General features: G+C 42.2%; 1 protein-coding gene across 3 annotated transcripts in view; it reads right to left on the bottom strand.

Moving 5' to 3' along the window:
• The window catches only part of IRAK3 (interleukin 1 receptor associated kinase 3), a 48,229-nt gene that overhangs the window by 11,821 nt on the left and 22,311 nt on the right, over positions 1-14,097 (bottom strand). For 2 of the 3 annotated variants that reach the window (XM_034643714.1, XM_034643712.1), the window contains 3 exons: positions 11,285-11,349; positions 5,729-5,843; positions 4,667-4,785 (listed from right to left, as the gene is read on the bottom strand). In XM_034643714.1, the coding sequence (XP_034499605.1) occupies positions 4,667-4,785; positions 5,729-5,843; positions 11,285-11,349 (299 nt within the window). The remainder of the gene's footprint in view (positions 1-4,666; positions 4,786-5,728; positions 5,844-11,284; positions 11,350-14,097) is intronic. The other variant, XM_034643713.1, reaches the window with a different exon arrangement.

Here is a 14,097-nt window from a genome sequence, read left to right as displayed (position 1 = left end):
GAAAAAATGTATGTGACGCGGGTGGAAGAATAGGAATCTCAGACTTTCCTCAAAGCACTAGCACTGTACAAACAGGGACCAAGAATCAGGGAGGCCCAAGTTTAGAGCAAAGTGAAGAGTTCCATTAAAAGAATTGAGAGGGCAATCTGGGTCAGCCAATTCACATTTGGGCAAGACCGCTGGAGGCTGAATGTCATTACCATCAGATGTTCAGTGCCCTGAATGAAATGAGTTGGTTTCATTCCAGTTTCTAGAGAACAGGTGCACACAAGGAAAGGTGGGGAGGATCTCCTGTTATAGTTGGTACTAATTAACATCCTTGCTGGCAGTCTCAGCAGAAAGGCCAAGAGTTCATTGGCAGTAGAGGGGCCTGATTTGCTCTGGAACAGACAGGGACACACTGATGAGCCCTGTGAAACCACAATCTCAAAGAAATGCGTACAGCCCCGGGACTCCACACCCTGACTAGTGCCTGGGTGGGCGTAGTCGATAGATGGTTAGTCCTCGACCTCTTTGGAAAACCCAGAAAGGCAACAATCCTCAGCACACCCTTCACCAACTAAAAAAAATGAAGTATGCTGGTGGCGCACATCCCAGTTTAAATCCTGCCTCTTCCAAGAAATTCTCTGCCTCTGACCAGATCTCTTTTGGCGCTCCGTATCTGTGATACTGTTGGGCACTCTGTCTAGCAGGGTTACTGAAATTATGTTATAGTTGGCCACATCCAGACAAGTCCCTGGGACACTAGCCTGGAAGAAATAGCCTCCTTCTAAGTGTGAGACATCGTAAGAGACTCCAGAACCTTTCTGTTTCCACCTATAGTCCCGGAAATGCCTCAGAGTCACCTGCAAGGGCCTAGCTTATTCTACCCAGGTCCTCAGCCTGGTCAGCATGCAAGCCCCCTACACCCCTGCCCCCCACATTCCTCATCCCTTCCAGGAGCCCTTTCCGTCTCCAGTCTCGTCCCTTCCTCTCCAGTCAACCCATTTTTCTCGCTTTCATTATACATCTGGCAACTCTTTACTTGACTCTTTCCCTTGAATAAATGATTGCCTCCACTAGCAATATTCTCTCTTGTTCTTTCAACCAATCCACTGCCATGACCCATCTCCTCAAAGGCTGGGCTTGGAGCCCTGCAATTAGAACGAGCCTTCTCAGACCAGGCAGGTGTCAGGCATCTTTAGTGTCATACTGTGTATTCTCCGTGTTTGTGTAAGCCCTCTGGTCACCAGGTTGACCTTTAAGGACAAGACTGTGATCACCAGCATCTACCCCATGTGGTCTAAGACAATGCTCTGCATACAACAGATGTTCCAAAATATTTGTATATTCCAACATGATTTTCAAAATGTTCAATAAATATATGTTGACACAGAAAGGATTTTTCTTAAAACAGAGCTTAGTGTGAGGGACCTACTTTTCAAACACAGTAAGTTGATAATAGAGGTAATTACGGGCCATGTACAGAATGTTTGTGTCCCCTCCCAAATTCATATACTGAAATCCCAACCCCCAAGGGGATGGTATGTGGAGGTGAGACCTCTGGGAGGTGATTAGGTCAAGAGGGCAGAGCCCTCACGACTGGGATTAGTACCCCTACAAAAGAAGGCCCAGAGAGATCCCTTGCCCTTTCCACCCTGTGAGGACACAGAGAAAAGATGGGCACCCATGAGTCAGAAAGTAGATCCTCACAGATACAGAAAGCTGGGCACCATGGTCTTGGATTTCCAGCCTTCAGACCGTGAGAAATAAAAGTGTGTTGTTTATAAGTCACCCACTTTCCAGTAATTTGGTTACAGCATCCCGAATGGATTAAGAGCGATAAGTAACAAGACAGATCGGCCATCATACCTCTTAGCCTTTGCCACTGGAATCCTACCTCATCTTCCCCAATTGTAAGAGAAGCTACCATTTGACGAGTACATTCTCTTTGCCGAGCACCGTATCTAGTTTATGCTGTTTAATCCTAAGAGATAGCTGCTATTATCCTATTAGCCTTTTGCAGAGGAAAACACTGAGGCTTACAGAAATTAAGCAATTTGCTCAGAATCACGTTAAGCGGAAAGTCAGTTTCTTATATCGGAAGTCTCTGAAACATTAGGGGATAGTGAACTAAGAGGAAAGGATGGGAAGATGGTGGGGAGGAAAGTAGATGAAAAAGAAAAATCATTTGGTCCCATTTTGCAGAGCACGAGGCGGTCAAATCTCTCCCCACGCCGGCAGTGGCCGCAGTGGTGTGGCCCAGATCCCTCATTCAGGCCCCGGGGAGACCACAGTTCCCCAGCCAGGGCCAGGTGGCTGTTGAGGGTGCACAGCTGAAGCCCTCCCTGGAACCTGCCCTTGGTAGAAGGGAGCCACCTCGTCCAAGTCATAGTCCACGTCACAGCCCCACGCAGGGCTGGTCAGACTCTACGACCCTATCCCAGCTCGGCTCCTCCAATTCCCCAGGTCCGCCTTCCTCCTGCCCTCTCTTACTCCCGCTGTTTCCGAGAGCTCAAAACCTCCTGTGGGCAAATCTCTCCTGAGCCCATTTCCTGGGAACCTGCCTGAAGACACCTATCCGTAATGAGAAAGCTGGTATCAGGGCCACGGCCCGAGCTCTCACCTGATCCCTGGAGGGAGATGCGGGCGGGCATGTCCACAGCTGCAGCAAACCTTGGATGCGGGCAGAGGCTGGATCTGTAGCCCTCCCCCTGCCACTCCCTTTGCTCCAGTTGGTGGCCTTCCCTGTCCCCCTCGCCCGTCAGGGACCAGAACCCTGACACTCTATTGCTTCTCACCCCTTTCTCCCATCAAGTTCCACCATCAGGAGAGGATGTGATGAACTCAGTCACACAAAAGAAAAATTGATAATATTAATATGTTACTGCTTGGGATGGAAAAGAAGCTAGGCTTACTTGAAGTTTAAACCAAAAGAAAAATATATGGACAGCAAAATTCCAGAGACTTATTTACTCGGATAAAATATATTTGAGCACCTACTGTGCTGAGCTGGTGGTGAGCTAGGTGGATTGTGTCCGGTTGTGGGTGGCCACCTCAGCCCTTCGGAGTAGACCCCTGACTCCGTTGCTGTGCGTCTTTGACCCGGGTCCCCTGAGGGAGCACCCACTTTGTGCCAATTCTATGGGGCCACCAGAGCTGATGAATTACCACAGTGCCACAGGAGCAGGCACCCATGGGTTGTTTCCGCACACGCCCAGGACTCAGGAAAAATCGAGTCTTTTTATATGGAGTTCATTCCACCAGAAAAACAAAGAAGTCAGTAATCAGTCCCTCTTTTGCTCAACTCAAAAGCACACGAAACGCTTGTTCAAGACACCAGGAGATGGTTCAGAAGAGGTAGAAGCCTTTTAAATTCAGGCATCCCTGCTGTTCTGCAAAGGTGTATTTACCTACGTTTAGACAGATTCGAGATGAAGGGCACACAGGAAAAATTCACCAGGGGGATTTTGCTACAGAGTATCTACTCTCTATCTGAATGATTCTTTAGGTCTACAGGAAAAAAAAAAAAAAAAGAAAAAAGAAAAAAAAAGAAAGATGGAAGATGTTGCTTCCAATTTTCTCATGTCTCAAAAATGAACACCGGAGTTGCTGCTTGGCTTGTCACAGGTGAACACGTAAAGCTAAGAGGTTGCAGGCTCAGTGGAATCAGCAAGACACTGGAGACTCAGGGACAAAGAATTTTTTTTTTTTAAACATTTCATTTATTTATTTAACACAGATAGAGACAGCCAGCGAGAGAGGGAACACAAGCAGGGGGAGTGGGAGAGGAAGAAGCAGGCTCATAGCGGAGGAGCCTGATGTGGGGCTCGATCCCAGAGCACCGGGATCACGCCCTGAGCCGAAGGCAGAGGCTTAATGACTGAGCCACCCAGGCGCCCCAGAGACAAAGAATTTTAACTACCGTCTACTGTCTACTACTGTTATCTTGCTCCGAATCTCGGTATAAGTCACTTAACCTTTCCTTAAAACTCACTTAAAAAGAAAAAAGGGAGATTAATACAGGTTCATGTCAAAGTTTAGTGTCAGGTGTAATTAGTAAAATACACAAAACTGTCTATCCTACGTTGCTCCTTAATAATTCCCAAAGATAATACAAACTCTCCCTTTGGCCATATAAATGTAGCTTTTTAAACTGGGTAGATACAATTTTCATTAATAAAAAAAAATTGAATCACTGTAATGTACACCTCAAACTAACTGGATATGGTATGTCAATTATACTTCACTAAAAAAAAAGTTACAATTTTAAATACTTAGATGAGCATTCTTTTCTTTTTTAAGATTTTATTTATCTTGAGAAAGAGAGAGCAAGCGAGCAAATGCACGTGCCCACGGGGGTGGGTGGGGAGGGGCAGAGGGAGAGGGAGAGAGAGAGAATCCCAAGCAGACTCCACACTGAGCATGGAGCCCGACACGGGCTGATCCCACGACCCTAACCCACGACCCTGAGACCATTGCCCGGAGACCATGAACCAAGCCGAAACGAAGAGTCAGAAGCTTAACCGACTGAGCTACCCAGACACCCCTCTTACGTGAGAATCCTTAATCCTTAAACACACACATCTACCACGGAAACCACAGGTAGAAAACAGTATGAGGTCTGACTCACCTGTGATGATGGAAGGGGCTTTCAGGTACAACCTAAAGCTCTGGGATCACTTACCTTGATACATTGCCGCAGACAACCGAGCACGGCTCCGTGTTGTGCAAGTACTGAATGGCTTTGGAGGCTCCTATTAAAACACTGATTCGAATGTGCCAAGAAAGTGGGGCCGTGTTGCCCTAAAAAGACAACAGTAGTTGGTTTGGGAGTGAAACGTGGGCACTCATTACGTAGGAGTATGCCAGAAGAAAAGCAGATGGTGACGCGGGGTAAGGTGAGGAACGAACATTCTGGTTTCCCACAACCTATTTGAAATTCAAGATACATTTTCCTCTGCTACCAATGGTAGTAGGCCTTTTATAGCCAATTGAAATACCCAATAATTTTAACATTAGCTTAATCAAAATACAGCCAGTAAGGTAACTATGTTTAAAAGTTCACTAATAAGGGGCACCTACATGGCTCAGTCGGTTAAGCATCCGACTCTTGATCTCAGCTCACGTCTTGATCTCAGCGTCATGTGTTCAATCCCCACATTGGGCTCCACACTAGGTGTGGAGCCTACTTAAAAAAAAGTTCATTAAATAAGACTTAAAAATTATTTGTGGCATAATAGTGTGGGTAATTGAGAATAATCTGTTTTCATTCTTATCCTAACTGACTTCACCTACTCAGAATGAATTTTTAAACTAATCTTTCAAAATCATGAGAAATCAAGGCATTTATTCAACCTCTTTCTCTTTAAGCAGTCTGTATCAGCTTCATGTCTATCCTTTGTATTGAATGGTACTTTGTGTGAAGTTATGCAAACAAAAATTGTCTAAGAAATAAGAGTAGTTAATTTAAACTTATTTGAGATATGGAATCACTAAGGAGTAAGGACCCAGCCAATCTTTTGGCCACCGTGCTGTACAACACACCATAATTCAGGTATTTAGGCAGTCTTTTTCTAGAGTAAAATATTAATTGAAGGAAAAGTCCTCCCTTTGTTTGGGAAGCCCATTGTCGGCTATCCCTTCCTGTGAATACATATTGGCCTCCTGGATCCCACAGGAGCTTTCAGCAGCTTTTTCAGGGCTTCAGGAGGTCAGAGCATCAGGGAGAGTCATAGGTATGACTTACTACACACTGTAATCTGTCAAAAAGGGATCCATTTCTCATATATGGATAAACCAGGCAGAACTTCTCACTCTCTGTAAAATAGGCAGCCAACTCCAGTATGTTTGGATGATGAAACCTTTAAAGAAAAGATTTTTAAATCCATCAGATTGTTTATTCAAATTGGAAATGAACAGCACTGTGGTTCGGGGGTGATAAGTTGGGATGGGGACTAGGTCTAAAGCAGACTATAAATTTGGCCAAGGGAGAAGTAATCTCATTGGACACATGACACAGATTTGTTTCCCAAATTGGTCTAAAGAGCTCTCACAAATGCTAGCCATTCTTTGATTAATTGTGATCATGCAAATATAAATAAAATATCCAAATATAAGACAAAATTTAAGAAAGTAAGATTTGAGTCTTGGGAACTTTGCAATAAATAGACAACACTATCTGATATTAAATTATGTTTATCAATATGAGACCCAATGTAACTTACTTATTAAATAAAGAAAGATAATACAACCGAAACTATTTATTTCATTGCTTTAAGTATACTGTATAAGTCACCAAAATAGAAAAGTACAGAAGACTGTTTTCATTCATCCATTTACTGAGCATTACTATGTCAGATATTGTGCTAGGCACCAGTCACACAGCTGAAGGAGACATCCAGTGTCTTCATAAAGCTGTACAGTTATCTAAAATTCATGTGATTAGCAAAGTCTGATATTGTACAATATCACTGATTTTTAAATGCCAGAGTTCTATGTCAGTGTAGCACCGATTTTCAGACTCCTTCCCTTTAAAGCTCTATTTCTTAAAAAGAAAAAAAATATTTATTTGAGAGAGCGCAAAAGAGAGAGCGCATGCAAGCAGGGGAAGGGGCAGAGGGAGAGAGAGAATCTTAAGCAGACTCCCCACTGAGCATGGAGTCTGATGTGGGCCTTGATCTCACAACGCTGAGATCATGACTTGAGCAGAAACCGAGAGTCGGACGCTTAACCAACTGAGCCACCCAGGCACCCTGAAACTCTCTTTTTTTTTTTCTTTTTAAGAGTTTATTTATTTATTTTGAGACAGACAGAGAGCACAAGTGGGGAGGAGAAGCAGAGGCGGAGGGAGAAGCGGACTCCCCACTGAGCATGGAGCCTGACATGGGGCTCGATCCCAGGACCCCAAGATCATGACCTGAGCTGAAGGCAGCTACTCAACCAACTGAGCCACCCAGGTGCCCCAGAACTCTCTTTCTTGAATGCCTGTATCATCACTGTGAAAAACAGTGGAACCCAGGTAAAAACTATGAAATATAAAACGTGAAATTCACCTGCACTATGAACTGGGTTCAATTTAATTATTTATTGAATGCCTACTATGTTCTAGGCATGCTTGGGGATATTAAAATAAAGCTTTTTTTTTTTTTAAAAAGACTCTATTTATAAAGACTTATTATTAGTTTCTTCAATAGCAAAACTTTCCTATAAAATGCACATACATACATACACACACATGGCTTCAGATTTCTTTTATTCCTTCTTCCTTAAAGAAGAATGTACATACACACACACAGGCATATTTTACTTTTAAATATGTCAAAAATGCCTGTTACACAAGATCCCTACACTTATTATAATTCAGACCATCATGATACAATGCAAAGCAAGGGACTGAAATGGAATTGAGCTGGCATATTCGGCTGCCTAAACAACTGATCTATACCACTGCCTGGGAGTCCTGCACCGTACAATAATTTGATGAGATAGAAATCTTTTTGGAAAGCAGATAGCAGACCTCATATAGACACAGCCATGGCCTGGTGCTCTGCTCTCCTGCTCACAGGGCAGAAATGGCCATTTGCTTATTTTAGATATTACCAATCCAGCAGAAAAACGGACACTGGACCAGTTAGTGAGGTCTGGAACATGGAGCAGCCAGGAGAAGGCCTCCTGACTTTGAATCTGTGGACCCTTCTCACCCATCCTTTCACTACAAACTTTTAAGTTGGTGAGATTTTAGATTCTATAGACCTGAAGGTCTGCAGATATGATGGCTTTAAAATCAATTCGATGAGTATTTGTGAGTGCCTGCTGCAGCTAGAACACCACGCAGGGCACCACGGTGTGGAGAGCAGACAGACTTGAATGACAGACAGACCTGGGGTTGAGTCTCTGGCGTACTTTTCATCAGCTCTGTGAACTTGGGAAAGGGATTTAATCTCTGGGAGCCTGTATCTTTGCTATGGTCTGAATTGTGTCTCTCCCCCACACACCTCTCCCCCCACCCCAACCCAGTTCCTGTGTTAAAGCCCTAACCTCCAATGAAAAGGTGTTTGGAGAGGCTTCTGGGAGCCTGTCACGGTTAGGACTGTGTCCCTCTTGATGGGATTACTGCCCTTAGAAGAAGAAAAACTGGAAAATCTGCTCCCTCTCTCCACCATGTCAGGATAGAATTAGAAGGCAGTCGTCTACAAGCCAGGAAGGGCACCCTCACCAAGAACCAAATCTGCCTTGATCTTGGACTTCTCAACCTCCAGAAATGCGAGAAAATAAATTTTGTTCAAGTCACCCTGTCTCTTTTGTGACGGCAGCCCTAGCAGATGAATATGCTTCAACTGTAAACCAAAATTAAGACACCACTTCCCAAGTTTCTTATGAAAATTAAATGGAAAGTTAAATATTTAGCCAAGTGCCAGGTCCTCAAAAATTATTAGCTCCTTCCCCTTCCCTTGGGAAAGAAGGGAAAAAAGGAATCAGAAGCCACATCCCAAGGAGTTTACAATTCTGTTTAAGGGACAAGGGTTAAGCAATTCCCTTAATATTGAACTAAAAAAACTCACCTTCAGGTTCCAGCTTAGACGTGACTTTTTGCGAGAAGCCTATTCTGCTGCCCAGCCCCCAGGTTACCGTGTTCCCCTCCCTCTCCACTATGTCTCCACCTTACCACTTCGTTTACTGAAATTGCCTGTTGACTTACGCATTTCTCTCTTAACCCCACACCAAACAGCATGCTCTGAGAGAAGAGGGCTACATCGGATTTATTCATTAATAAATATCCGAGAAGGAGACTGAAGACGATTTAGGAAATGAGCTGAATCTTCTCAAAAAGGCGGGAGCCACCTCAATTTCCTCATCTCCAAAATAGGGACAAGGCAGTATTTCCTTCACAGGATTGTTGTGAGGATTAAAGAATTAATACATGTAAGGTACTTGTTGTATAAAGCCTAAAACTAAATATTAGCAATATAAATAATAATAATAGCACACCAAGAATATTCACCATCCTAGAGTTGTTAATTCTTTCTGAAGTCATACGTAAATACCTCATCAGAACAAATCCAAATGGATCAGATGTATAAATGTAAAAAATGAAACCATAAAGGTACTTGATAAAACCATGGTAGAATTATTTTATAACCTTTCACTGGGGAAGGTCTTTGAAACTGTGATATAAAATTCACAATCTGGGGCGCCTGGGTGGGTCAGTCAGTTAAGTGTCTGCCTTTGGCTCAGGTCATAATCGCAGGGTCCTGGAATGGAGTCCTGCATCGGGCTCCTTGCTCAGTGGGGAGCCTACTTCTCCCTCTCCCTTTGCCTGCCACTCCCCCTGCTTGTGCACTCTCTCTCTGTCAAATAAATGGTTAGAGCCTTAAAAAAAAAAAATATATATATATATATATATATAAACCCAGAATCAAAAGGAAATATAGATTAATTTCACTACATTACTCTGAAACCAATAATATAGTATATGTTAATTAATTGAATTTAAATAAAAACAATTCACCACACTAAAACCATTTCCACATAGCAAAAACTAGAATAGGCAAAGACAAATTGTTAATCTGGTAAAAAAAAAAAAAAATCTCATAACATAAGAATAAGGCTAATTTTCTCTAATATATAAAATGTTCCTACAAATCATTAAGAAAAAAACCAACAGCCTAATTTTTTTAAAAAAATGGGCAAAGAATAGTATCAGATATTTCATAGAACTCTTAATATGTTTAAAGATTCACTAATAATAGAAAAAGAAATTCAAACCACAGTGAGAAACCATTTTCACCTAGCACACTGGCAAAAATTAAAAGTTAAGGATAGGGACGCCTGAGTGGCTCAGTCAGTTAAGTGTTTGCCTTCAGCTCGGGTCACGATCCTGGGACTGAGTCCCACATTGGGGCTCCCTGCTCAGCAGGGAGCCTGCTTCTTCCTCTGCCTGCTGCTCCCCTTGCTTGTGCTCTCTCACTGACGAAGAAATACATAAAATCTTTTTTTAAAAAAGTTAAGAATAAACACTATGTTGGCAAAAATATGGGGAGCCAGGTGCTCCTATATGTGCCTGCTCTAAGTGTAAACTGGTATTTCTTTTGGAGGACAATTTGGTATTATGGAACGCATATAATCATTTGACCCTGTAATTGCATTTATGGGAACTTAGATATACTCAAACAGGTACAAAATAACATATATTTGAGATTTTCTTGTTGCAGCATCATTACTTTCTAATATTCAAAGATTAGAAAAAAACTTAAAATCCATCGATATGAGAATGGTTAATTAAATTACAGAACAGCACACAATGCAAATTCAAATAAGCAAAGTGAACAATGTATCTATGCTACCCCTGGTGTGAAAATAAGAAAACAAAATACAAACATGCTTATGCATTAAGTATCTCTGGGAAGATATGCAGAAAACTGGTAACTGTTGCCCTTGGGGAAATCAACTGGGTGGTTAAAGATCAAAGTGGGGGAAAAAATCTGTCCTTGGCACTTTTGGAATTTTGAAATTTTCCAACTTACTACTCATTAGCAAATAAAGAAAGCTTAAATATAGAAACCCTCTACTATTACAATTCTGGTTTTAGTTGTTGGTTGACTAAATGATACGCATTAAGTTTTTATGATTAGTCTTCTAATGTTTTGATTTCTGGTCCCAGGGATAAAAGAAGGATTTAGTACAATGTTTCCTCCATCACCACCCACTGCACTGATTGCTTCAGAAAACATCTGAAAAGAACATTTTCTTTTCATAAAGGGTGATGAGTGAGCTCTACAGGGTTAAGGGCCTTCGATGAGCAGACTGCACAGCTGCAGATATGAATATATATGAAAATGAAGTCATTTTAGTTTGTCTCTGAGGACTCCCGGGCTCATGAATGAATTCCCAGAAAATAATATGCACATCTAAAGCACTTGATTTCTTTGTCTAAACTCTCTTCCTGAAGAGGGTTATACTGATGAAACAGTTTCTTGACTAAAATGTCTCTAAGGAAGGGGGAAATCGTCAAATATATACAATTCTAAAGTTCTAGGAGTATCTGACATTGAGCCATGTTAGTCACACATGATTTAACCCACTTCCTTGTGACAGTTTCTTATTAAAATATGTTCAAGTGAATTATGTGAATGGTCTATTTTAAAATGTGTTCTAAGAAATAGAAGAAAGCAGATGTCAGAAGCGTACCCAGCATTCTCATAGCCAACCCACATTTATTCCATGCCAGCCATGCCAAGCACCAAAGTTGCACAAAGCCGAGAACCAGGCACAGAGGGAGAAATTCCATACAAAATATACTCACAGTAGTAAAACTTCAAGCTCAGATAAAAACCTCTTCCATTGTTTCTTACACTGCATTTTTTTCTCCTAAATATCATACAGAAAAATGAGGGAAAAAATTAAGGAAAGGATCTCTATTTCTGGGATTCTTAACCCAGAGTCTGTAGTCTTCCTGAAACTTAGCTGCCCTTTTTGATGTACACGCATATAAGCATTTTTCTGGGGAGGGGATCCTTAACTTTCATCAGACTTTCAGAAACCCATTACCTCCCAAACAGATTGAGAACCACTGCTCTTGAGTTAGAAGTTTTTCATGCAATGTATCGTGTTGCCATATTTCATATTCAAACTCTTTTACCATATTTGTACATACGTACATAAATTTAAAAATGTTATATATGTATTTAAGGAAAATCCCATGACAGAAACTCCCCACTTGGTCTCACAAAGAATCCAGTTTGATGAAGCTGTATTCTGGTGAGAAGTGATTTCACTAATTTGGCATTTTGGATTTGGGTCATTTGGAGATGACGACTCAAGTTTACCTTTGTATTAATTTTGAAAAAGTGGGCTTACTAAGACATTGCGAAATATAACTCCTTACTTCAAAGGAGTTTCAGAAGCTAGCCCAGGGCCTGACACAAGAATATTTATTGAATAGATTAATGAATTCAATATAATATTGTATGAGCAGCTACTCGGTACCTGGTATTGTTCTTGATGGTTTTATACACCTTATGTCACTTCATGTCTCCGCATCTCCAGTTCCTAACTTCTACCATGAAAGAGTTAAATATTCTTAGGCTCTATTAGCTGTAAGTTTCTATCATTTGTAAATTGCGAGACAGGGCAGGGTTTTTAGAGCTCTGTTCTCAGGAAGAAAGGGAGAGAAATCCAACAGGAATTCTGGAAGCTATTTTCCAAAAGTCAATCCAGGAAGTCAGAAACAATAAACCAGGCTAACAAATCATTTTCAAGGACCGTTTTATGAGAATTTACATTTTAAAAAGCCATTGTCCTGGGAGCCAGGTGGATTGGGTCTCAGTCCATTTCCAACACTCGATATTTGTGGCTTTTTGTCACTTAACATCCCTGAGGTCGTTGTTTTCTTAATCTGAAAAATGAAGGGGTTAGTTTTTGTGTTCATGCTAACCCAGGACTGTTAATGCTCAAAATATAATCTGTGCACGAGGAACATCGGCTTCCCTAGGAGCTGGTGAGAAATGCTGACTCTCAGGTCCCTACCCAGGTGTGAATCAGAATCTGTATTGTAAGATTTCCAGGTGATCTGTGCGCACCTATCTAACGCATCTTGTACGTTTCCCCACTTCAGTCCCTTGAAGACAGTTTATTGAAGTTAATGTCCCAATTTTACCAAACCATATTTCTTTTAAAACAAATGGTCTGTGGCCAAGTGTTCGTTAAATTACCCCATCTTTCCTGATGTGTGTGCACGGGCATTTAGGACTTTGTACAGTCTCTAAGTCTTTGGTAACTTTGTCAGCTCCTGTCTTTTTACTCCTGGAGCTTAGCAGCTAAATTCATGAAAAGGATGTACATGCTTCATTCAATTCACCTAATGAACATTTATTGAGCAATTTCCAGGGACCAGGCCCTGTAATAAGGCTCTGGGACACAAAGATAAATAAGACTCTTTAAAGAAAACCATCAAGTCCATTGGGAGAGGTGGATGAGGAAATCAGTATTGGGAAATAATGCTATGATGCTGTGGCTGCACATTGGAGGTCACCAAAACTCTACGGGAAGGCAATCAAGGAAACGGTCACTGTGGGACAGGAATTCTGGGACAGGAAGCAAAGGAAATCTAAAGGCAATGACATTCCATTCTGAAGCCAGACCCCTGGAAGGAAGAAACCAAAACCCCAAAACCTCCCAAAAAGGAGTGTGAGTTGGTGTCAGCGACAGAGAGAAAAGGAAAATAGACGGCTGGAGCCTTTGGGGGAGGTGGCCCTGGGGCTCAACCCTGAAAGAACATACAGATGAGGTAGGGACACGTGGCCCCAGGCAACAGGCTTCAGTCAGGCCACCTCTAGAGTAACCACATTCTCTTTGTTGAATGGTTTTATCAGTAGATAGTCTTCCTTCTTTTTTCTTTTTTTTTTTTAGTAGGTTCCACGCCCAACACAGGGGCCTGAACTCACAACCCCGAGATAGTGAGCTGAGCTGAAATCAAGAGTCGGACCTCAACCACTGAGCCACCCAGGTGCCCTAATAGTTTCATTTCTTTATTAGAACATTTATCTCCCCAGGAATCTTGAGGTACCCATATAAAATTAGTGGGGTAAAATCCACTTTATGGAACTGGAAAAATCAGGTTAATAATAAAAGAGAAAAAGCGGAGGGGGCCGTAATCTAAGCTGCAGAGGAGGAATGGCTTAGGTCCATCCTCTCCCCTACTTCCCCAGCCCTGTCTGACTGATCACGAGACTTGGTCCATTTCACCTCAGCTCTTAGACATACCTTCTCCTTGCCTCTGCCCTAGTGCCCAGCAGTGGGTCTCAACACTGGCCGCACATCTGAACTACCTGGGGAGCTTTTTACCCAGGCTGATGCCTGCCACCACCACCACTACTCTGACCTAACCTGACGCTGACGGGATCATTTCAAAAAAGCTCCCGAGGTGACTCTATTATTAGGGTTGAGGACATTGGCTTAAGCCCCATTCGTGTCTTCACTACACATCTAAAAAAATCTTTCTTTTCATCTTTTCATCTCCAATCTAGCCCTTGCCATCTCTCCTCCAATGCCTCTGCCAACTTCCAACCCATCATCTAACCTGTAATCAAGGTTCTATTTCAAAAACACATCTAGTCC

The sequence above is a fragment of the Ailuropoda melanoleuca genome, chromosome 15, assembly GCF_002007445.2.
Source record: "Ailuropoda melanoleuca isolate Jingjing chromosome 15, ASM200744v2, whole genome shotgun sequence".
NCBI classification, from domain to species: Eukaryota; Metazoa; Chordata; class Mammalia; order Carnivora; family Ursidae; genus Ailuropoda; species Ailuropoda melanoleuca.
Note: the sequence above shows the minus strand (reverse complement) of the source record. Positions and strands in the feature narration are given on the sequence as shown.